We start from the raw sequence: 25545 nt of genomic DNA, 5'->3' as shown, positions 1-25545 counted from the left end.
AAACATGTTAAACAAGCCTACAGATGTCCCACTTTTATTGCATGTTCGTTGCAGCAGTGACTCACTCACAGAATCAAATGGCAGAAAACACATTAACACATTAACCTTAAAGACAATGATTTACACAAAACAAGTCATTATCGAGGGATGTAATACAAACAAGGAGACAGGATACCCGAAGACGTCTGGAGAAAGAAAAATGATTAGCCATGTGTGACATTTGTTTCTTATTATTTTTTTACAGCCCTTTATTAAACTAAAACAGCTACAGTGATCTGGATTGTTTGTGTGAGAGTTGTTATATATTCATATAAACTCTGTGGGGGCTCATTGTTATTTCCATCTGAGGGCCTGTCTGCGCTTTATGGAGTCTTGACATCAAAAATTGAGGTTCCTGTCCCATCAGTGGCAGGAATAATGAAAGCTCCTCAGTGTGAGTGACGAGTCTCTTTCTCACACCCCATGTGGTGGTGATTCGTTCAGCTTACTCATGTTTCTCCTCCAAACAAATTAATATTTATTATAGTCACTCAAGTATTCAGCCCAGGGGACTTATGACACCCCCGGAGTGTGCAGCACTCTCACATAAAGGAACTCTCTAAGAATGTTCTATTTTCGGTGACCATTATCTTCACAACTCTGTCTGTATGAGACAGATGATAGTCACAGAGGAATCCTTTGGTGACACTGCTGCAGATATCAATAAACAATACGTGCTCTGTCTGACATGTCTCTGAGCAAGCTGTGTCCCTCACTAGCCTGAGATGTCATGTGCAGTGACATGTAAAAATACCTCAAATGTGAAACCTGCTATAGTTAACCAGTCATTAATTTAAAACATTTTATTGTGCCAAACAAACTGTCATAAGAAAGCATGAGTGATATTTTGCTTTCAATAATACGTAAGATAAATCTGCTGTCACAGGAGATGTGGTTGAATGTAATTGGGATATTAATTACGCCTGCAAGTAATGATCGTTCTTATTATGGTTTATTCTGCCCATTATTTTCCCATTTAATTGTTTGGTCCATTAAATGTGAGACAGTGTAAAATGTTCACCACAGTTTTCCTCAGCTTGAGGTGACATCTTCAAGTTTCTTGTTTTGTTCAACCAGCAGCCCAAAAATATTTAGTCTATTATCATAGAAGAAGAAGAAAACCAGCAAATATTCACATTTAGAACCAGAACAGAAGCTGGAGCCAGTGAATGTTTAAGAATTTTTGCTTTTAAAAAAATGTTGCTGATCAGTCCTTGAGTTAACTGACTGTCTCAGCTCTAACTTTGTTATATTCCTCTACAAATGCGAGGTGATTTGTATGGGATGAGATCGAGAGTAATAGTAACATAGACTGAATAATGTTTATCATGTATAGTGGAATACAGTGAATGCAGTAGAATGTATTTAAAATATACTGTATGTATATACTGATGCTTTCCACATATTGCCATATATTGTTTTCACAAATTTGTCATCTGACTCTAACAACATGTGTTGTAGTATCATTATCTCATTAAAAATATTAAATCTTTTCACATTCAAATGTTTGACATAAACACTGTATAAAAATAGCAATTCTGTTCTGTACCAGTTAGTTTTCTATGTAGATAAAATGTGACTGTAAATGTAAGTAAATCTGACACCTGACATAGTTGAAAACAGAAAATCCACAGGACATAACTCGGCTTCGCTTTCACTTAAATGCTCCCTGTGAACTTTAAGTAACCTTGAAGAACCACACAGAGCTCTGACAACACTGGCTCTGCCTTCAAATGACTCAGTCTTTAATCACAATCTACTGTATGCCTGTTCACATTACATTCATGCATTTGAGTTTGTTTATATAAGCACCGATTTCCTTTCATTCATTCTCTTTACCTGCTTATTCCTGTCCGGGTTAATGAGAGCTTGGAGGGTATCCCAGCGTGCACTGGCAGGGAAACAGAACAGAATGTTTATTGAAGCATATTAAAAAACATTTTATTATTGTTATTATTACTATTATTATTTTATTTCATATTTTATAGAAATACATTGAGTGACTGTAGCACAAACACAGCTGTGGCGCTCTGTTAGTCCACTTTGTTATTACTTACCCTGAACCAGTGTGATGATTCAGCGATCAAGAGGGCACGTAGAATTATGGCTGCTGATGTGAAGGATCGCTGTAACACCTAAATCATAATGACTGGGCTTAGTTTCAGTTGTGACAGAACAGCTCATACACAGTACATTCAGGTCATATCTCAATATCAGAAGTAAAAGGTGGCTTCGGTGGTCAGTGTGGAAAACTTAAACATGTCAAATGACTTTTGCAAGTTATGTCTGGAACTTTCTTGCGATAGTTATCATGCGACTGCCTGAGAAAACATATTAAGCCATGTTTCACAAGACAATAACATGAAAGATTAGACAAATAAATGCCACCTGTTCACATTATAGCATTCCTATTCCAAGACAATAGTTATAGAGTCTCATTATACTGTAAGAGATGAGTTTTAATGGGAAATTGTCCTTTCACATATAGGACAATGACAGGAGAATGTCACCAGTGCAGCTACACTGAGACTGTACTGTAAAACACTCTAACATCAGCTTATTAAAGTTAAATCTGTCATAATGTAAAAAATAATTAAGGTCTTTAAAAGAAGGGAGAGTCCCAGGACTAAGTTACCATCAGGTTACAAACACAAACAAATTATGAGGATTTACAGGGTTTGTATCATGACAGATAGTTGTCAGTCAAGACAATGAAACCATGTGAGAACATGACAGAAAGGAATCCATACAATGAGGGACTTGGCTCAGTACCATGCAGATTCTTTAAGAATGGGCAGGGCGTGCAGAGATGCTTGAAAGAAAACATGTATTGACAAGAAGTTTCAGCCCATGAGCAAACAAATGCGAGCCTTAATACCACTGAATAACAGATAAGTCAGCGTGGATTTGGAGTGTCAGTGCTGGGATTTTCATCCCTTTATTAAACAGCCATCTTTAGCAGCATTTCACGTGTTAAATTAAAACCAGAATGCTTCTTGGAAGAGCAAGTGTTTGGTTGTTGGAAGGAGCCGCTCTCCTCTGGCAGTGAACACAAAATTACTTTAATATTCTTAAAGGACGGGGTAACTTGTGGAATTCACTTTTGCAGCAGATGAAAGGCGGGTGTAGCTTGTAAATCACGAAGGGTGATAGACAGGATTTCTCGGATGCCACATCTTAGCTGCTTCAGAGTCCTCCTTTTGTGGTCTCTGCGGTGTTGCCTCGGGCTCACCTTGACTAGAAACTGCTTTTTGAATGACCAGATGATCCAAGGTGTGTATGAACATTCGCGGCCCACATAATGCATTTGGAGCGGAGTCCATTGCAAATGCCTATATGTAGGCTAATATAACAAATCAACGTGTCCACTGTGCCCTAAATAGGCCCCTCGTCTCGCATATTAACAAATATGTTCTAGTAAATAGCAAGTGAAGTGGGACTCTTAAATTTGAGATGTGTGTAGCCATCAGAGGGAACTTGACACCGGTGCGCACAGAGCGCGGAGATCAGGTTAGAAACATGCATCGCAACAGAACATCTCCAAATCGCATTCCGCATACTGAAATCTAATCCGAGGACATCAGGATGTGTGACATAATCCCCAAGACATCTGAAAACTGCGCTCCTCCAAACGGGGCTCCAGGGGTGGTTTGGAGAGATATGTGGACCTCTGTTATTCACTGTTTGCTCTTGCAGGGATCTATAAAAGAGGGGCGGACACCAACTGCCCCCAAACGTCAGAGCGCACTTAACTATAAATCTCTCCAAACCGCCCTCTGCGCCCGGTGCGGTGTTATGCGCAGACATCTGTCCCGCTTCAGTCCAGTATGAGGACAACGCGTGTGGAAACCCTTCGAGCTGCATAGACACTACCTGTCCTGGAGAAAATGGAGAGTAAACACCCCCATCTGTGTTGTTTACCATGCCAAGACATTGCAAAGTGTTGGCGATTATGATTGTTTTTAACGCAGTTCTGGATTTAAAGGCGATTTAACTGTTATAAAGAGGCAGACAAGCGCTTGTTGCACTCTGGAAAACAGATATTGTGCACCTTTTGCGCCTCGCTTATGCGCCGGAGACGCTGATGTCTTCATTGGACTCCTTTCAGTCGGAGATGGTGGATCTCTCTCGGATTTCCAACGTGGAAACGTAGCATCCAATTAATCAGCAACTGCAACTGTACCCCGTAAGGCGCAGTGGCACTTGGTCGGCTGTCTTCAACGCCTACCTTTGGACTCCAAAGTGTGGAAAGGCGCATGGTTTGGTCGGTGCGCTGGATCGGAGTATGAAAACACACCTGATGCGGTATTTCAGCTTTTTTTCTATTTGGTCACAAACCGATTTTTAACCCGTTTCAAGGAGTTGTTTTTTTATTTTTTAAATTTTTTTTGGATTGCGGCTGTTAAACCGATTCATTGCAGCTGAATCAGCTTGGGACACTAAATGAGTCGCGTTTTCTGTTTGGATTTTAAAACCAACAGCCAAGCGAGTTTCAGGTCTGCATGGGCCGTATTTAAGGTAAGTGGAGCGTTATAATTTTTTATAATTTGAGTGCGGGACATAAAATATTTTCATATCCTCAGATTATCTGTGCGCAAAGGTCACGCGAGCTTCACTCCTGTTATTTTGGTTGAAATAGCAAACCAAAATGAAAAATGTAACTTGTGCTTGTGTAAAGACAGTTGTTAGGACTTTTGCATAGCATGTTTAAGCCCAGTATTTATCCATGCATGGCTGTTTAGGTTTACTGCAGACTCAACATGCCATTAGACAAGAGTCACGTAAGCTTTGGGGATCGCCATCTGGCCAACTCACACCATTATTTAGGCTATCGTTGCCAACACGCTTTGGTGCGTGCTTCAACCAACGCATTTTTGTGTGAGGCGCACCCTCCCGATCTCACAACAACAGAAATGTATCATCTTTTAATCCTAATAGGTCTGACCGTCAGTAAAGAATAAATAAATAACTAGCAGGGTGCTGGTTAATCACACATGTTGTTTAACATTTCTAAAACAATGCGGCATTTTTACGCATAGGTTTACGCATTATTTTATTTTCATTCTATATTCTGTCTGTATATTTTGTGGATATCTTGACATCATAAAGTACATTAAAGGATACTTTTCATCATGATTCTTTTGATCAAAATTTTGTGGTACTCTGATATTCATATTTACAGCAAACCCCACTATGACACAGAGACAAAGTGTGGATCAAAGTCTCTTGACATGATGGCACATAGTTATTAATACAGAATGACTCAGAGTAGGTCTGGCCACAACACTGTTTCAAACACTTTGCTGACTTCACTATAAACAAAAGTTGGCCTACATTCTCAGTGTATTTAGATTTGTTTTTTCATTGTATTTTTTTTTATGTTGTTACTAATTAGTTAGCTTTTATCTCTCTATGTCACATAAAGTGTCCTTTCTGATTTTTATTTTTATTTTTATTTTATTTTTTTGCAGCTTTCTTCATAGGAACTGAGTCTAAGATGAAGTTATGGGATGTTTTGGCCACGTGTTTGTTGCTCCTGAGCTCTGTTGCTACACGGCCTCTCTACCAAAACACTCAGCCAGCCAAGAGGACTTACTTCCCCAGCAGCTACAGTGATTCCGTGTCCCTGTCTGTGGAGGACGAACAGCCAGCGTTCCAGCGTGAAGACCACAACCTGCAAGAGATCTCTATGGAGAATCAATGTAAGGCACACATAGCTTGTTTTCACACAGTCTTTTGTGATGTGCAGTCACTGTGATAGTTCTTCGAATGGCGAATAATTATAGATCAACATGCAACTAATCACTCAAAAGTAAAGGGAGAAACAAAATCCAACATCTGTGCTGACTCTCGAGAGGAGTAGTATGCAGCACATACTGTAGGTTGCATTTTAAACCAGGGCAATTCAGAAACAAATGTTACACAGTTGGTTTGCTCGCCAAGTAATTTGGCCTTTCTTGACTAATTACACTTGAGAAACAGGATGTAAAGCGATATCCAGAGTGGAGAGTCCTACACTGATAAGGCTCTCAGACAGGTGGGTTATCAGACGGAAGATCTTAATTTGTGTTTTATTGCTGCTGTGTGTTACATCATACTGATGTCAAAACAAGCCAGCAATATGAATAAAAGCATGCACAGCTCCAATTGCAAGCAGAGGTTGCCCTCGCCATTTTCCCTCTGCCCTTTGTATATGTTCATCTCCGCCTGTCTGCCACTCAGGGACCCATGATGTTTACCCATCTGCCAAAAGTCAGAAGACATGGCACGTTTTAGAGAAGTCAGTGCGAACCAGGTTGTAGGAATTTTCAGGGGACAGGCTGGACAACACCGGAAAGTTTGAAGCATCAAGTGAGAGTTCTGTGTTTATGTTCATTTTAACAGCAACAGTGGGCAGGAATTTATTTTGTTTGGATCAATGTGACACTGTATCATCTTCACACACAAGTTAACGCTGCCAAGAACAAGATAAGGAATGGAACATTTAGACAAATGTTTGTCCTGCCACCTCATATTCTGTTTGGACCGTGGTGACATCACTGATCTGCCGTGTAACCCAAGACCATTAACTATGCAGTAATAGTGTAAACAACACTGTGGCTCCAAGAGGGGACGGGTCTTTTGTTTTGCACGTAAAGTCAGAAAACGAGGTTTTCTCTTACGGCTCAACACAAAAATCTATGACAACAATTGCACAAGAAGACTCTGATAATGTAATATTCGGTTTACAAACATGCTGGTGTTCTGCATTGGGGATTATTTTTTAAAGAAACGCGCATTAACTCTGCAAAATTATAGCACAGTTTGCATTATGAATCACTCCATTTGCTGCCACCAGTCTTTCAGCAGGTGTGCACCGTAGCTGCCCTGCCTGTCAGTTGACATACAATAGGAGGTGTCTAAATCAAAGGGCAGGTGTGTCTAAACAGATTGGCCCTGGCTCACCTGACATACAAGCGGCAGCCCAATCAGCTGTGGCGTGCAGGCAGATCAGATGACCTGCGCTTTGCCAGAGGAACAGGTAAGAGAGGAGAGAGATAGGTGACACTGGAACTGAGAGGCTGTGTTAACCACAACACCACCTGCCAGATATTGCGCCCCGCCGCTCCGACTTCTTAACACACGTACAATATGACAACACACAGCCATAAGCTCACACACACATGCATAGACACGCACAGGTAATGTAATTAGAGTTGAAGTAATTGGTTCATTTCAGAACAATATGTCTCTATGATCTCCATAGATGGTTTATTGTTGCCAGACCCGCAAGGGTTGGAGTAGGAGCGACGTTTCTCCATAATAGAACCAACATGTAACAAAGGAGGGTCCAAGGCTTTCAGTCAGTCCTCATCTCTCCTCATAGCAGATGGTGGAGAGCTGTGCTGGTGCATGTTTTGAGTTTCAAGCAGACTCCAATCTGCTCCATCTAAATGACTCAAAGAGTATGATTTCTTTTTATTTGGCCTTTGAAGTCTCTGCGCTCTAAAATTACATCCATCAGAGATTTAAATGACTGAAAAACAATGTCACATTGCATCCCTCTCTGTGGTTTAATTAGTCTGTGCCTACTGTATCAGTGCAGGCAACCACTGTGTGAATTTGCTGGAAAACCTTGAATGACTTTACGAGATAGAAACCTCATGAAGGCAGCATTGTCTGTTGAATTGCTGGCCACGTTATTAATGCAAAAATGAGTCTGCCCACATCCCATCACCACAGATGTAGATATTTCCTTTTCCTTCTGGCCAAAGCAAATCTCAAAAAGGAATTGACAACACCCTCTGACCTTCAGCCTCCAACTCATCCTCCCAAGAGTCATCTTAGAGGGAGTTAAAGCAGGGCACCTGCATGTCCATATGAACAGTTGGACTCCTCTCTGCATTCCTCCGCCTGAGGCTAATCTATAAATCAGCATGCACAGTTTCTGATCTGCAGATTTCTCTGTATTTATGGGCATTATCTGCATTTGTGTCAGTGCATATTTTTCTGGACACTTTACCGTGCATATGCTGGTTGATATTAAGCATGTTAAGACAACAGCAGTGTCAGTGTCAACAATGTCAACATCATCATTCTTTTCTGCAAAATTGGTACCTCAGTCTAGATGGTTTGTTAAACTGAAGTGGCAGTTAAGCATGAATTCATTTCTGCATGTTACGCACATATCTGCATTTGTGCGTTCAAAGGAACATTGTAGGAAACACACTCATCCACTTTCTTGGTGGAGAATTAGATGTAAAAACTGATACCACTGTCTTATCTGTCTGTTAAATATGAGGCTGAGCACTTGCCAGGCAAGCAAAGGAGATAGAAACTTACTGCTCAGAGCCAAGAAACAGTCTGTCACATAACCGCCTCTAAAATGGCAAATTGTTGTATTTGTACTTTGGTTTTGATACAGATTAAACAAATGAGATATAACGTGAGCTTTAAAGGTGTTGGTAGGTGGATTTTTTTTTTTAGACAGAGCCAGGCTACGTGTTTTCTCCCATTTCCAGTCTTTGTGCAAAGCTAAAATAACTGGCTGCGTCTTCATATTTAACAGACAGGGATGAGAGTGATATTAATCTTCTCATCTAACTCAGCCAGAAAGTGAATAAATAAATAAAATAAATTTCCCAAAATGTCAAACTATTCTTTTAGTAAATACTACATGAAGATAATATATTTATATCCCTTATTTATCCATTCATTTTGTTTCTTAATATAATCTGATGTGATTTTGCAAACGATCATAAGGATAATTTCTTACTTGAATACATACATATGTGCTTTTTATGGCTAAAAGACTTCAGGCCTGTGGCCCTCACATCAGTGCTTTGCAAATGCATGGAGAAAGTTGTGTGTAATATGATGTCTCACACAATCTCAGGAAAACTAGATCCTCTCCAGTTTGCCTATAAGGCCAAACGAGGTGTAGAGGATGCAAGTTTGACTCTTTTAAACACTGTTGCACAAAATATGGACTCTGCACAACCACATACTCGGATTTTATTTATGGACTTTTCCTCTGCTTTTAACACTGTAAACCCGGACACTCTGCTGTACTGCCTCCTGGACTTACAGATCCACCCATTGATGCTTTTATGGATTAGAGACTTTTTAACAGACAGACCACAGCAGGTGTTTTTAAATGGTTTTAAATCCAGTAAACTGGTTTTAAGCACAGGTCTTCCACAAGGCTGTGTTTTATCTCCCCTTCTGTTCTCTGTCTACACCAACAACATCACCTGTAGCAGGGAGGGAATGAGTCTTTTAAAATATGCTGATGACATGGCCCTAGTAGCCCACATGGTCAGTATGGAGGCTGTCACACAGTACCAAACAGCGGTAGATAACCTGGTAAAAACCTTCAGTGAGAAATCACTGGAATTAAATATTTCAAAAACAAAGGAGTTGTGCTGTGTGAGCAAACATACAGCTGCAAATATCCCGCTTTTTAAACCACTGAGCATTCACGGGGAGCAGGTTGAGCAGGTGGAGTGTTTTAAATATCTGGGGACACAGATAGACACCCGCCTATCATTCCAAACACACTCGGACTCAATCTACAATAAAGCGCTTCAGCGCCTCCATCTCCTTAGAAAACTCAGGTACTTTAATGTCAGTAAAAAAATCCTAACCATGGTATACAGGTCACTCATAGAATCCACTCTCACCTTTAACATCACATCCTGGTACAACCTCCTCACTAGCAAACAGAAGACAAAACTGTCACGGATCACAAATCAAGCCAGCAAAATAATTGGATCACCACAAACTCCACTGTCCCACCTGTACAAACGCTCTGTGATCAGGAAAGCCACCCTGATCACAGAGGAACCCTCTCACCCCCTCCACCACTCCTTCAGTCTTCTTCCATCTGGCAGGAGATACAAAGTCCCACTAGCCAGAAAAACAGTCCACAAAAAATCATTCATCCCAACAGCAGCCAATGCCCTGAACAGCAAAGGTGCAATAACCTGATCACGTTTTATTATCAGCGGGATTTTAGTTACTTTTTACATTTATGTGGTCTTAGTATGTCTGTATGTGAGTTTTTTACTATGTGTTTTTACTATCTGTAAATGTGCTACTGAGCCCTGTCAAAGGCAAATTTCTGTTACACTTGTATCAGACAATAAAATTCTATTCTATTCTATTCTATTCTAAAATGTTGTAAAATCAGTAAATCATGAATCTGTTTCTTCTGTATCTTCCAGATGAAATCGCAGGTCCCTATCCAGAGCAGTTCGATGATGTAATGGATTTTATCAAGGCTACCATTGGCAGACTCCGGAGATCGTCAGAGCCCAGCGGGGGCTCCAGGGGACAGAGGGAGCAGAGACAGAGGGGAGCAGCAAACACAGGAGGCGCAAGAGGCGAGGACAGAGGACATGGCGACCGGGGGCGGGGTAGGGGGCGAGGGGGAAGTCGAAGCAGTAGAGGAGGCCGAGGCAAGAAGGGGAGGGAGAGGATATCAGTGCAGAGTCGAGGCTGCTTGCTGAAGGAGGTCCATCTCAACGTGACGGACTTGGGGCTGGGCTACCAGACTAAAGAGGAGCTGATCTTCCGGTACTGCAGCGGCCCCTGCGTGGAGGCGGAGACCAACTATGACAAGATCCTGAACAACCTCACACACAACAAGAAGCTGGACAAGGACGCACCCTCTCGCACCTGCTGTCGACCAATCGCATTTGACGATGACCTATCTTTCTTGGACGACAATGTAGTGTATCACACACTGAAGAAGCATTCTGCAAGGAAGTGTGGCTGTGTCTGAGGAAGTCATATGGACGTTACAAAATGACGGACATGTCCAGCATCATTGAACTAAGGATCATCTTTACAAGCTGGTACTGCAAAAGGAGGGATTGCTATTGGAAATGGGCACACAAGGTCAAAGAGGAAGTGTTTCGTCTCTCCATTTTTGTCAGTATTCATCAATGAAAGACGACTGTACATTTCACTTTGACAGTCCACACTCAGTCCTCCAGATCCCTTGACCAGTATTTGACAGTTCGGTCAGACACATGCAGAAATGTATCAGGTGTGCACCAATTTGCAGAAGAATCAATACTGTTACACTTCCAGATTTGCTAACTGTGCTGTCTAAAAAGGTGAGAGTGAAGAAAAACCTCTGACTTTAGTTGGCTTGTTTTTTCTGGAAGAAATCATTTTCCCAGGAACTTCAGTTTTTCCGTAGCTGGCTCCTGCAGACGAAAGCAGAGATATGAGGAGTATATTCAGCTGCAGACTAAATCATAATCTGCATAGTCTGGTTGTTGACATTTACATTCAGAGCCAAGTGATGAGAAATACCACACCAGGGTTCAGCAAAGACTTTGTGGTGCAACGCATCTACATAAAATCCTATCATATATATATATATACACGTGTGTGTAAGAGGTATATTTATTAAGATGGAATTAACTTATTGTTATTTATTTCAATCCATTTTATGAAAGATTTTGTCATTTTTTTCTTATTTATTTAAAAGCTTTGTTTGTCCTGGATGGTGCCAAAGTGGAGCATTTTCTCAAAATCTTACAAGGTGATCCACAACTTCTAAACACACACACACACACCCTAAAAATACTTATTTGCTTCACTTAGATTCCAGGGTTTCTCAATTTATGAGCCCCCCCCCCCCAAAAAAATTAATCTTTAGCTATCAAGTCGAGGGAGCGTTGAAAGAGACACGGAGGAGGGGACCAATATAAGATTTTTGATTGAAGTGATCTGTTGTTTCGGAGTGTTTTGAGGGACGGCAGGGCAGATTTTTTTTTTTTTTTTTTGACAATTCACCTCATTTTCACTAATGTGACCATGCTAAGTAAGGGGCAGGGTGGGGGTGGACTTCAGATGTTGCTCTCTCTTCACAGCACCTGGGTACATACTAGTCCAACTATGACATCACTTTACTGCATGTTTACAAGGAGACAAATGGCTCTTTTCTGCTGTTTATTTTCAAAGCAATTTTCAAATTAATAATCCAGAACAGATTTAATGTCACTCCAAACAGGAGCCATCACATCTTTTTGCCGAAATCTAATTGAGAGTAGTAGTCTCTGAGAGGATCTGTAGTTGCCTTTGAGGATCTATCCTTCGAGTCACAGAGTACAGAAGCTGCTAGAATACCTGCCTATCAGCATGTGTTACCCGAAACCTCACTCTGGCCTTGCACCAAGTCTGAGCAAAGGCTTTGCAGTGGTTACTGTCCCAATAGGTTTTAAAGTTCACGGGACTGCCTGTGTTTCTGTCTTGGCTCTGACAGACAGGTCTTACTCTCTGAAAGGGGATTTGAAAGCGATCCTCTAACATGAGTCTTAACCAAATATCCCCGCTGGCAAAGGCATTTCGGTGAAGGCAGTTTAAGGAAGATCTAGCTACTGTAGCGGCTGTCATCGCGAAAGTGACATAAAAACTGACAAGACGCTTCGACAAAAGAATATGAAGATGATGGGTAGGCTCGACATGCTTTCTACATGTAAAAACACGTTAATTCCCAACCTACAGCGGACATATACATCTAGGAAAACAGGAGGCTCTTCAAAAGCATGTTGCTGTGCCCATCAAGACCCTGCGAGGGGATCGTTCTAAGTGGAACAAAGAGAGCCCTCGGGTAAGTCTTGATGTTAGCACGGATTAGGGACCAAGGTATCTGTGCCCACCCAGCAGCAAGCAAGCCAGCTTTACTGTGTAATCCCCCTGCACACAGAACAAATCCACTGCATCAAGCTGAATTTAGGCCAAACACTACACAGAGAGAAAAAAAACTCTAGCTTTTATCACAGCATACCTCATCAATTGGATCATCTTCCCCTTAAACAACTGATTTGTGCATAAGCCTTTCCAGATGAGAATGCTCCCAGAAGCCTCGGAGCACCCCCGTCACTTCTCGATACCATACATTAAAGTGTGTAAAAAGTGACCACTAGCCCTCTCATCCTCACGACTGTTTGCTCAACTGTTCCTTGGCGATTAAGTCCTCCGCTTTTGACACAAAGATAAACAAGCAAAAGGTAAAGATGCGAAGGAATCCTCAGTGTCGATATTAGAAGAAAGGGTTGCATTTGTTTTCACTCCTTCTTGTGTTAACACCTCTGTGGAAGAAAAAAAAACCTGTCATGTCGTCTCACTTGTTTTGTGTTACAGAACCAAAGCTCTCGGCAAACTTTATTTTTGTACAATATTCATTTTATAACTTTTTACAGAATTAAACTTGTTTCTATTAAAAGAGCGTGTCTCCTGGTATTCTGCCATGCACGATAATGCACCGGTTCCAGATGGTGCTAATTTGCCTGGGATATGTTTACACAAGCATCATGTAAAATTGGGGATGAAAATTTGGGTTAAATGGGGAATTGTGTGGATGGTTTGAGAGGTGGCCTCTACAGTGTGGCGTCCCCTCCTGTTCTGCATTCCTGAACACCAGCCCAGGGTCGTACAGTAAACAAAGGCTAGCAGTAAAGCGCCACTGAGCTGTAAATCAAGCCGCTCGAGAAAGTTTCCACTGTGCAAAGAAGATATGTAAATGCTGATGAGAAAATGGCAGAGGTGCAGACAGTGAGTCATTAAGCATTAAGGGCTCAAGGTGCGAATACAATGTATGGCAGAGGTACTACAAGAGCTGTTTTGGATTAATTTGTAAATCGTTCAGGCCTTAATTAAAATAACACAGCATTTAAATACTTAACTTTTAAAGCTGTAAAAATAGTGGATTTTTTTTTACATAACTGAGGCCAGGTTGCACAGGCTTACTAATTAAATATTTAAGGCCATGCAAAGCCCGTCTGTGTACAGAGATTTTACTAAGTCAAAACAATTTGTTTTCCTCCTGGTTGGTGTGACTCAAAGGATAAACGTGGTGATACTGTATATTTTTCAGATTGTCAATAAGTTCCATGAAAAGTCCGAAATCAACAATGAACTGATCCCACTAACAAGTACTGTCAGTGTAGCAAAGCCTGATATATAGTAGATTATTTATCTGTGCCATAAAATACATAACACCATCACTTCTCTGTAAAACATGGCCCTTCATCATTATGAACATTGGCAGATCGGTGGGCACTGTAGCTTAAGTCAAGCCCACATACACATTCCCGACGCTATAAATACAGTTACTCCTAATCAAGTAACATTTGCTGAGAATTACAGTTGCCTTTTTTAATCAAAGTATACATTTGTTCCCCGTTTTTAAAGGTTATGTCTTCAGTAAGGACCAATCGGCTTAGAGTCACGGAGGATGGAGAACACAGTGTTGGTTTTGGTATTTTCGAGAGACTTTTTGACAATAAGAAAATAATAGAGTAAGCCAGCCTTATCCTCTAACTTTGACTTGAATGTAACTTTTCAATGATTTGAGCAGCACAAAAACAAGCTCTCATTTCCTGAGTAGCAGGCCTACTCAGAGTGAGGAACTGTTTCTTTGCAAGTTGGGCGAACTGACCCTTTAATAGGTCTGTTATGGATCTTAAAAGTGCTTGTACCTGGAGTTCAGCTTCTCCTTTTCTCATTCCAACTGGTTCATCACTTGGCGGTGGAGAAGAGCTTGACGTCAGCTTCTCCCCCATGAAGCCAGTCTCCTCTCCTCTCTACTTTCGTTGCTCTTTAAAACATCACTCATTGTTTTAGTCCTCCCATATTTCTCGTCCTGGTATGTCTTTGTCTCATAGTGATTTTATGGCTGCAGGACGTTTGCCAGGACACTGAGACATTCAGTGGGTCTGCTTGTAATTTTGGTTGGCTAGGAATGACAGAATATTGTTCTACAGTTTCAACCATTGTAAGTCACCGAGTATAAACACCAGCTAAATGACAGATATGGAGTGTAAAGACTTTCCACGTCCTTAAGATAGAAGGTTACATTATATATCAGTGGAAGGTTTAGTCTTCAAAAATTCAAAAATCAGTGGTAAAAACCACATGACTCTAAATTTCTTGTTTCGAACAAGCTGTTCAAAGACCACTTATGTTGTGGCCAGAGGTTGCATTCCAGAGAGATGTGTAAAGAATACAAACATGGGTTTCATTAGATCTGTATGCCGTGGTTTTCCCTGTCAGTTGAAATATTTATTGACACTGTACAGGTCAATTCAAGATTATTATTATTAACTGTATTATTATTTTTGCAAAGACAATGCAACAAATGCAGAATGCATAGTTGTAGACTTGTAATCTTTGCAATTTGCTGAGCAAGACTGAGATGTGGTTGAAAAATATAGAAACAGTCAGATAGATGACCTATCTGACATATATTTTGAAACAGAATTCAAACAGAATTAAATTCTAAACAAACCTCGATTCGTCAGTGTTAACATCTGTGCAAAAAGCAGCCTGTAAATACTTGATTTAAAGCAGTGAGTCAAAACACCTGCTCTGGGTGTTCTGCAGGTTTGAGATAGTGCCTTAAACAAAAAGATATTTGGCAGAGGAATTCCTTTGATCAGCAGGTAAAAACAGATCTGTCACTCCAGACTTAACTTTGGATAAAATTTATCACTGTTTGACAAGAGAATACAAATTCTTTTATGTCACTCTAAAAGTGGAATACAGAATGTAGGAAAAAAAAAATCTAAATTAGCAGATAACTGGGTGAAGTTCTGTATATCACATCCAATAAAGCTGTAAACCCTTAAAAATATCCCAGTAAAACTGTCTGAAATATTTGTATTTCTTTGCAATTTACTTTTTACAAACTGGCAAACTATTCTTCATAGTTGATGAACAGAACCAGACCGCAAAATCTGGAGCCCATTTATGAGGCATTAGCAAACTCTGGAGGTCTGGGATAAGAGGACAATAGAAATGATTAAAATAAAGACATTCCTATCAAAACAGACATAAAAATCCAAATTCTTCCAGTGGTTGATGAATTGCAATGAGAGGAAACTAAATCTATATAAATTTATAGTATACTTGCACAGTTAAAATGCCAGCACATTTAGGTGCTTTGCCACAGAAGCGTGTATATAAATACAGCTACACTTAAATGAATTCCAGGTGGGAAGACAGAGACTGAACAATTTAGTAATTTAACTGATGGTCTTATGCAGAGTTTCTGACACTAACTCAATAGTCTGGGATTGATCATGCGACCTCTTGGTTATGGTGCTGTACATCCAACCACAAGCCCACCCTGTCAACTAACCTATATAAAATGAGCTGCCGTTGAAGCCTCTCAGATCTTGCGTTTCTTCCACTCTGGTTCCTTGTCAGCTTCCTCATCCTCCTCCGATTCCTCTGCAAACAAGGGCTCTGGTTGAGTCCTGAAGGGATTCACAAAAACAAGCAATGATTGAAAGCAATGACTTTTTTTTTTCAGACAACTTAAGAGTCAGAAAGAAAATAACCACACGACAGAGCTTTAAGAAGTTCGATAATATAATTTTAGTGCTTCAGACAAACCATTTCTTCTATACAAGCCTCCTGAGGCTGAAAGGAGTTTGGGCTGCAGATGTTACATGAAACAGAGACTGTGCCGTAACTCAGACCCAGTCTAGACCTACCTTTCACAGTGCTGTGCCTCAGCAGAATTAACCTGATGTTTAATGTCTCCCAGCCAAGAAAAGAGAGCCATGATAGTGACTGTTAGCCTACTGCCTTAGAGAGAGCCAGCTCTGTCACCACTGGTGTACATAAGCTGATTTATCTAGTACAATGCACATGACTAGTATATTGAATTACAGACAGTTTGCTTGCAGTACTGTGTGTGAAACAGACCGTTTGATTTTGCTCACAGCTTCGTTCCACGCTTACATAGCTGTCTGAGTCTGATAGTGATCTAAAGCTGTCCATTACTCTCGTTTCTACAGTTTGAAGTATGTACCTGTAAAACTGTACAGCTCTTTAAACATTTATGTGTCACACCGGTAGGAAGAAACCCAAGTACTGTCACAATAGCATGAGCAGCACTCCCAGTACTCAGCTTACACTGTCTGCTAATGAGAGGAAACCCAGAAATGAGGAAGAGAGGAACAGTGAAGCGGACAGAGAGTGTGTGAATGATTCGTATTTTTACAAATGAAAACAGGAGGTTTTCTTACTGTTTGTATGCTGGGGCAACCCAGTAAGGGTTCTCTGTCGCCTCCTTGGCGTGACGTAGGATGGCTTCTCGTGGGTTACTGTCATCTGTTTTATCTAAAGCAATGTTCTTCACGATGAATGAAGACAGAGTCCCACCATGAGCTGCTACTCTGCCTCCACGACCTGTCAGAATATGATTATTGAATTAGATTCGATTAAGACTTATGTCCAGGGAAAAAAAACCCAAAACACTTTTTTAATGTTGGATGAAAGAATTTTTCTACTATTAAAAACGTATATTTTTCAATGTGAGAACAATGTGCATGATTTCAGTATCATGTGCTGCTTTTCCAACTCACAAACATCCACAAATGTTAAACACCTCAATTATAATTTTTAATTTCAAAAAGTGATTAAAAAAAGTATTTTAATTACAGCTGTAGTGTAATATCTAAAAATGCCTGACCTTGGCGCCCCCCAGTGTTACTGCCATGTTAGCAGACAGCAATCCAAGCTAAAAAACTCATTATGTAATAAATAAAGTAAAATTTATTATTATTTTTTTTAAGCCTTTATTGGCCATCAGGTTGTTCCCAACCGGGGGAAATTACTCTGCATTTTATCCACACCAAGTGAACAAAACACACACACAAAGCATGCATACACACTAGAGATACTGGGGCAGAGGGCTGCCTATTAGGGCGCCTGGGGAGCTGGGGTAGATCGGTGCCTTGCTCAAGGGGGCACCACAGTTGTGGTTGCGTCTCTTCCACCACCACCCATAACCTATTGGTCGAGGGATCGAACCAGCAACCCTCCGATCTCAGGCTGGTCCAAAGTCCAAAGCCGCACTCTTTATGCGCTGCGCCACGTCCACCCCAGGTTCAACTAAGTGCAAGGCGAAGACCGTGAAGACCGACATGGTAGTCTGCTATTGGCCGGTCTTTACTGCTAGACAATGTCATCATCTGTAAATCTACCATAACCAACTATTCTCTACAGACAGTCACATAACTTAGCATCAAAAACAAAAGTGTTGAACAATTCCTTCAACTGTATAATCACAAGGACAGACAACAACAAATGCATTGATGGTGTGTGCAAGTGCACTACTGAAGTAAAATATTTTAGTTTACTACATTACATGACACTGTATTATATTTTTCATAAAAATGCTGCCTACCATTGCAAAAGTTTGAAACAGTTTTCTAAAATTATTAGCAGATTATCACATTATTCTGTTATTCAGTTATTCCATCCTTAGTTACAGTATGCCTGTACATCAACTTAACAGAGCTTTTGGGGGGAAAAAACTTCCTACTTTCCAGAGAAGACATTATTACGGTTGTCTTGAAAGATCAAGGATAGGATTCACACACACACACACACACTTAGACACACAGGGATTTCCTGCTGTAGCTGGGCTGTGGGGTTGTTTGGGGATTGAGAGGCACCTCTTTCCATTGCTTGTAAGCATTCAGCCAACCACCAAGCATTATCTTGCACTTATGCAAGTCAGTTCACACAAAGGATAAACATTATAAAGACAGCCTGTCATCTAAAAAACCACTGACCTGCTATCAAGTAGTCAAACTTATTTTCATGAAAGGGACCTAAATTTTGATTTGCAGACTGTTCAATTTATTTCTTTATGGTTCTCTAAACCTCTATGACTCTACATGTTGCTGAGCAGTGCCTTTTAGTTTATTATGTAAGTAAAGTTTTTTTTTGTTTTTTGTACAGACAACTTATGAACAATGATGTAAAACAAAGAAACACTGATACTGAAAAATAACAGCTTCCTTTGAACGCAAAACATTTTTATCTGCCTTAGGAGACTGCCGTGGCTTTTTTTCTGGCTGGTTATGTTTTAAATTTCTTATTTCATAAGATTTATCATAATCCCCTTTTTAAAAATTTGGCTGCTTCTAGCATGTTCCGTATCTAAATGCTTCAAACATGTTTTTTCAATCTGAGAAAAAAAGTGAACTTTATTGCACTGTGGAACCATTAGATTGTTCTAAGCACATAGTGCTGAAGGATTAAGTGAAAAAACAGTGCAAAGACACAACCAAACACGGCAGCAATGAGCCAGCTGGAATACAATAAAACAGGAAATGCTGTCTGGCAGCTTGGTTTATTGGGACGAAGCTCGAACTGTATCCATGATTATGCATAGGTGTGGCATTTGTGGATGTGTGTGTTACAGTAAAAATATAAACACACCGAACGTGGGTTCCAGAGAAAGTTCACAATGCATCATTATGTCCCAGCAGTTAAAAAATATGAGGCAACAGCAGGCTAGAATGAATCTTTGAGAGGCCAAGTGGGAGCAGTGCTGTTATAGCTCTTGACTTCAGCTGGATTGCATAATACTGAACACATCAACAACCGTGGATTTGTACATCTGCCTCAGTCAGAACCATGTATTCATCCACTTATGAACATGACTTACAATACGTTCCAAAAACAACTGCAAAACTGCAGCCAAACCTAGTTACTTTATGCATGTTTACATGACAGTATTTGCTGGGAATTTTGTTTTTGCTCATTACATGTCTTGTCTACCAGGAGACAAGATACTATGTCCTGTTTTTCTTATTACTCTTTTGTCATTTTTTTTTCTTTTGCACTAATATGGCAAGAAAAACAAAACAAAAACAAATGCATGTTACCTGGTCCTGACACAGGAGGCTCGGGTTTGTGGGACTTCTTAGGGTCAAGTCTGTCCTTCTCCAGCTGCTTTCGTGTACTCCGCTGTCGGGCCTCTCTGAACATGGGTAAGGCATGAGCTGGAGACATACAGGGTAAACATGGATAATCAAGTTGCTTAGGTAGCTCAAACTGCAAGATCACATAACACAGCCACAATAAATAAGCAGGCAGGGCGCCTGGCAATATGTTCAGTGTTTGCAGCCCACATACATTACTTTCCTGAAGGAAGACTGAGATGCAAAGCTGAAATTTCTAAGTGTTTTCAGAAAGCGCAGAAACACATTCTCGCAGTCTCACCCACTGTTACACCTTTCAGAAGATGCGCTACGTTTACATGAAAATACACACACCTGTTGATCTCTGGCAGCATCTTTCTTCTTGTGTACTCTTTCTGCCATAGTACACACCAACATATTCATTATGTCCCCCATGTTTAGAATCAGACAATTACTCTGCCACTCTTCACACTTTTGTGAACACTATCACAATAAAGGCCCCCAGCACTTAAATCCATGAGTGTGCAAGTGAACGCGTGCATGAGTGTGAATGAGTGCCCTCAAAGATGTGATGTGTGAGAGAGAGAGAGTGAGAGAGAGAGTGTGTGTGTTTGTGTGCGCGCGCACATGTGACCATTTGTGTTTGTGTAAAGTGAGTGTGTGCTCAGCTCTTATCCTCAGGGGTTACAAAGAGACACTTTTTTTAAAGGGCTAGATAAAGTGATTTTCCATTCAGGAGTCCTGTCGCTGTTCAGTGTTAATTCTTCTCCTCCACGCTACATTAAGCAAAAAGGTTACTGTTAACAGATTCCCTCGCTTTTCTCAATGGGCCATCACTTGCTTCCTGTCCCTTCTAATTTTCCAGTGCCAGGGCATCAAGTGCGTCACTCGCTGCTTGTGTCAGTCAAATGCCTGCCTACTTCACACCCTGTTGGCATGGCAATGAAATCACATGATGCTTCTGAAGAGGCCCAAACAATAAATGGTGTCTGAATTGGGTCTTAGCAGCCAATCAGGGATGATGTGTTGGCAGCTGTTCAGTCCCTGCAGGTTCATGACTTCAGTCTGGGGGCAAAGGAGTGTGAGGCACGCACAAAAGAGATGACAGCCTCGTGTGTTGGTGATATGACAGGATGACAGGTAGGGGGGTAGTTTGTGTGCGTGCTTGTGTGTGCGGTGTGGCCAGGCAGGAGATCACGCCAGCAGAGGTGGGAGAGGTGGCTGTCTCTTGCGTGATCCACCTTGACTGTAGACCACATGGCCATGGCGTGGCACAGTGCCCTGCGGCTGTCGTTCCACTCATCCACACCCTACTCCATCAGCTAATGGGTCTGTGAAAGCCCTGAACACTCTCTCATTCAAAGCGCTTGGTATGAGATAGTGTGTTTGAATGTTTGTGGGTGAGAGCGAGCGAGAGAGAGAGAGAGAGAGAGAGAGAGAGAGAGAGAGAGAGAGAGAGAGAGAGAGAGAGAGAGAGAGAGAGAGAGAGAGAGAGAGAGAGAGAGAGAGAGACGCCACACAGAGGTATCATGTAAACAAGGCTTGGTATTTTTCTCTTTATGCCTGAGAACAAGCTCCACTTGTCACATCATGCACTTGGAAGATGGCTAGCATTGTTTTGGTGGTGCCTATTAAAAGGCATGCTGCCATATCATGTGAAGAGCACTGCTGAGCAGATGGGGTAGTGGCTCAAGGTGAACTAAACTGCTGGAGGGCTTTGAGAAAGCCACTTCGCTTTAATTGCTTCAGTAATTGTTTACTGATTAAAAGGCAATGTGTAAAAAGGCACCCCATGCCAAGTTCATTAAGTGGCAAACTCTATTCTCCTTAGAAGATATGTATATAAGAGATGTGAGTGTGTCTGCGTGTGTGTATGTGCGAGTGCAGACAATGAGGAACTTACGTGTGATGATGTAATCTTGTGTTAGCGACTCCGCTTGTTTCTCTTTCCGCTTGCTCTTCACTACACACAGCTTAGCCCCTCTGGAAAAGAGTCAGTTGGTTACAAATGATGCTGTTGGAAGGGATTGTATAGAAAACAAAGGATCGGGGATTTCATTCACCTGAAGAGGCTTAAACCAACAATTAATTTATCATACCAAGAATTCTTTGCAGCCACACCCTAATACCGCTTAAACCACCGTGCCACGTAACTCAAATGTTGTCCAGACAGCATGAAAAATACATAAAAGAGACATAGTGATACACTGAGTGACACATTTGGGAACAACCATGAATGATTCAGTCATGGTATTTGCTTTGACTTACACAGAAACAGATGATGAACTTGAGAAATATGATTTCAATGAAGGAATGTGTCATTCAGCACAGAAGTAATGGCTCCTACATGTATATTTAATAGGTTTTGTTCAGCAGCAGAGTTATGTGGCATGAGTACTGCTACACAGACAATATTATATTGGTTGGTAGGATAAATTCACTGTTGATTTTAGTCTCTTCAGGGAAATTGTTGTTAATAAAAAGAAAATAAAATCATACCAGACATATGCCTAGAGGTCTAAACCACACATACCTGTGGCTTTTTACAGGATCATAGTAGACCTTGGCCAGTCCGTTCCCAGTTCCAACCATTATCTGGTTGAGTTTTGGGTGCCACAGGCAGCGGACAACACTCTGCAATACACACACAGACAGACAGAAAACAGAAAGAGTACAGTAAAACAGTAAAATGTTGATGTACAGTAACTGAAGGTGGTACATGTGAGGAAAGGAGGTCATGCTTTGAAATAGCAGCTCACAGAAAGTAGTGAACAACTTTCTCTATTGTGTGTCGGTTTTGCAAGGACGTGCTTCTGGCTAACAAAAGATAACAATCATATTTGTCGCAAGTATTGTGACTCTGTGACCCAGGTTGGTTGTGGTACAGTGGGGATCAGTCCCAGCGTGCTCTGCTGCTCTAGTTGACTATATTTGGTTGTTGGGATGAGGGCCGGATCCCTCAGTCTGTGTGTGACAGATGGCCCAGTGCCAATAGGCAAATGTGACCACATTTATCCAGAGGTGTGTGTGTGTGTGCGCGCGAGAGAGAGACAGAGAGCAAAAGAGGGGCAGAGGAAGAAATACAAGCACAGTTGTTGGACAGTGATGAAGACCCTCTGTTCAGTCTCTGATATGTGAGCTATAGTAAAGAGCTTGACTTCCCGCAGTATTGCCTCCTCTACAAACTGGTGTTTAAGGGTGTCATTGTTAACACACACCTACATATACCTGGTGTGGGTGTATGTCCTGTAGTTGTACGGAATTTGTGAGAAGCAAAGATTGAGTGTTTGGTGCATCTTTATGTGGAACAGAGAAGGCAATCTGGGGGGTGGGGGTCTAGGACAGGAGTGTAGGATGGGGGGTGGGTAGGACTATGACTGGGATGTCTAGATTCTGTGACGGTGAAAGCTGCTTAGCGCCCAGCTGTTCAGCTTCCCACCAGGATACCAGGGGAAGGAGTCTCAATCACACACACATGATGATACACACACACACACACGCACACACAGAAGGACAGACACATATGCAGACAAGTACTCTTACATATACATAGAGAAAATGCAAGCATGGCCAGTTTGTGTTTTACTTCAGTATTACACTATGAAAACTATAAAATACCTATAAAACGTTAGTTCCAACAAACATTAGTTCCAACAAAAAAGTTCAGTCACACATTAATAAAATCACAAAATAATCATGTTCTAATATTTTCATTTAAGTATGCATATTAATTAAGACTTTGTGCCACAACTACTATGAGAATTTTTAAGCAACATTACATGTACATTTGTACACTATAAGGCCAGCAGCTCAGTGGTGTGCAGCTCATGGGGCAGATGAGGGTTAATCTGCTCAACCAGATCATGAGCCAGCTGTAATTGATAGAAGGATCTGGAAAATGCTTTAAACAGGATGTGCATAACATGAGCCTCACATATTCCATTCATATATTGGCAGATAGAAGATAATGTAAAAATAATTCAAATAAATTACTTAAGAAGCAGAAATTTAAAGTTTACACTATGTAGAAAAAGCCCTGTATTATCTTAGCTTAGCAACTGTTAACAAAACACTAAACTTTGCTCCCATAGAAAGCTCAGCACTTGTATCAACATGTATGTATCATGTCCAGTTGAAGTCTACTGTGGATGTGCTTCAGTGTAAATGTGTAATGGGTTATAAATTGCCCTGTCAGGGTTGCTAAAGCAACACGGACAGTCCCCACACGCGAGTGAAGGCAGAGACGACAGTTAGGAATTCTGTTACACTCCACAGGTACTGTCAAAGCTCGAGGAATTCACCCAATGCACAGCACAGCGACACAACACAAAACGGCCCAAATCAGGCCGCAAAAAAAATAAAAATAAAAGTGACAGCAGAGCCAGGTAACTCCAGTCCAGTCAAGTTCACAAAGCTGCCTCTTCATTTTCTGTCAAAAGTGGATCAAGCAAACCGAAAGAGCAGAGCAGCCGAAAACAGAGCAGTTCGGTAGGGCCCACCCCCAGCTGGTTCCACTAAGATATCCACAGCCAAGCACAGCTTCAGCCCAGTCCAATAGTAAGACTGCTTTCCAGATATTCAGAGCAGTATGTTTATACTCTAGGAACCCCTGTTTACGCTTCTCGTCCACAAAATTACATCACATCATGAAGGAGGAAACTTTAATCAGTCAGTTCTTCGGTAGCAGCCTTCTATGTCCCATCAGATTAAAATACCAAAGGCTGATTAGGGATAAATAAGACAACAGCCACTCGCCCAATATGTATGCTGATGATGAAATAAAGTTATGCGGCACTAATAGGGCACAACAGTCGCAGCTGTGTGCCTTGTTTAGACGGTGGTGAGTGTATCCAAATGTGCACTGCTTCTGACAGACAGAGTTACACAGGCCAGCTGAATGCAGTAAGAGAAAGGAAAACGCTGCTCTTAGCACCTCAGCTACACACACTGAGTGGGCACATGTCCGAGAAGTCTGTAATTAGTATGAACTACCTTACTGGAAGAAGTGGCCTTTACATCTTCTGAGATTTACTTTGTAAGATGCACAAGAAAGAACAGAGTTAAGGCATCCCCCTTCTATTTTTCAAGCCTGGCTGCTCTTACTGAGGATGAAAGGCCAACCATTCATATCAAAGGCTTCTTAAAGAGCAAAGCACAGAGAGCAGCTCACTGTCCAACAGCTATCAAGCATGAGATGGCAGGTGTAGCCTGGGCAAACAGCAACTAGTGAAGGTGGCCAAAAATAGTTCTTCCCTCTCCACGCAGAGAAACATCACATTATACATCGTAGAGATAATAATTGATTGTTTCCATGAGCCCTTGAAATCAAGAATCTGTTTTTTCCCCCAGGACCAACGGATCACTCCGATTTTTCAGCAACTGAATTTTTATTTTAGAGTACAAAATGCTGAAGTATCCAGCATAGGTTTTTCATATTAGGGATAATATGAACCCACATTACAGACAGTGCATGAGGGCAGCAAGTTTCACTGGGTCTCCATCTCAAATCCAGCCAAAAGCTCAGTGCTTTGATAGTCAGCAGGGTCTCACCTGGATCCTGCCCCTTTTTTGATGGACTAAGATAAGCTTAAGAGTGTCTGAAGTATTTATCAAATGGGCCTAAAAACAGCCTCCGCTCCCATGCACACCCCAGAATCCAGGTCTGGGGTTATGTAGACTGTTTAGTTAGAAATGATTGGTGGCCCTTCCTTTCACTCGCCTGCCTGGTACGCCACTTTATAAAGACTGCACTTAAATTCTTGGGCCATCTGAGAGGCAGACG

General features: G+C 41.3%; 2 protein-coding genes across 2 annotated transcripts in view; one reads left to right on the top strand and one right to left on the bottom strand.

Moving 5' to 3' along the window:
- Positions 1 to 4331: 4331 nt before the first annotated feature.
- Positions 4332 to 11823, top strand: gdnfa (glial cell derived neurotrophic factor a). The gene is made up of 3 exons (XM_041059825.1): positions 4332 to 4557; positions 5511 to 5741; positions 10245 to 11823. Exons 2-3 carry the CDS (start codon positions 5537 to 5539, stop codon positions 10802 to 10804), a joined length of 765 nt encoding a protein of 254 aa, XP_040915759.1. The 5' UTR covers positions 4332 to 4557; positions 5511 to 5536; the 3' UTR covers positions 10805 to 11823.
- Positions 11824 to 15065: 3242 nt separating this feature from the next.
- The window catches only part of LOC121196011 (WD repeat-containing protein 70), a 36379-nt gene continuing 25899 nt past the window's right edge, over positions 15066 to 25545 (bottom strand). Inside the window, exons 14-18 of the mRNA XM_041059778.1 lie at positions 22297 to 22397; positions 21667 to 21746; positions 19728 to 19844; positions 17073 to 17235; positions 15066 to 16295 (exon numbers count right to left, since the gene is read on the bottom strand). Of these exons, the coding sequence (XP_040915712.1) occupies positions 16208 to 16295; positions 17073 to 17235; positions 19728 to 19844; positions 21667 to 21746; positions 22297 to 22397 (549 nt within the window). The 3' untranslated portion in view covers positions 15066 to 16207. The remainder of the gene's footprint in view (positions 16296 to 17072; positions 17236 to 19727; positions 19845 to 21666; positions 21747 to 22296; positions 22398 to 25545) is intronic.

Source organism: Toxotes jaculatrix, chromosome 16, assembly GCF_017976425.1.
Source record: "Toxotes jaculatrix isolate fToxJac2 chromosome 16, fToxJac2.pri, whole genome shotgun sequence".
NCBI classification, from domain to species: Eukaryota; Metazoa; Chordata; class Actinopteri; family Toxotidae; genus Toxotes; species Toxotes jaculatrix.
The sequence above is the reverse complement of the archived record's forward strand: the minus strand, read 5'-3'. Positions and strand labels throughout refer to the sequence as shown.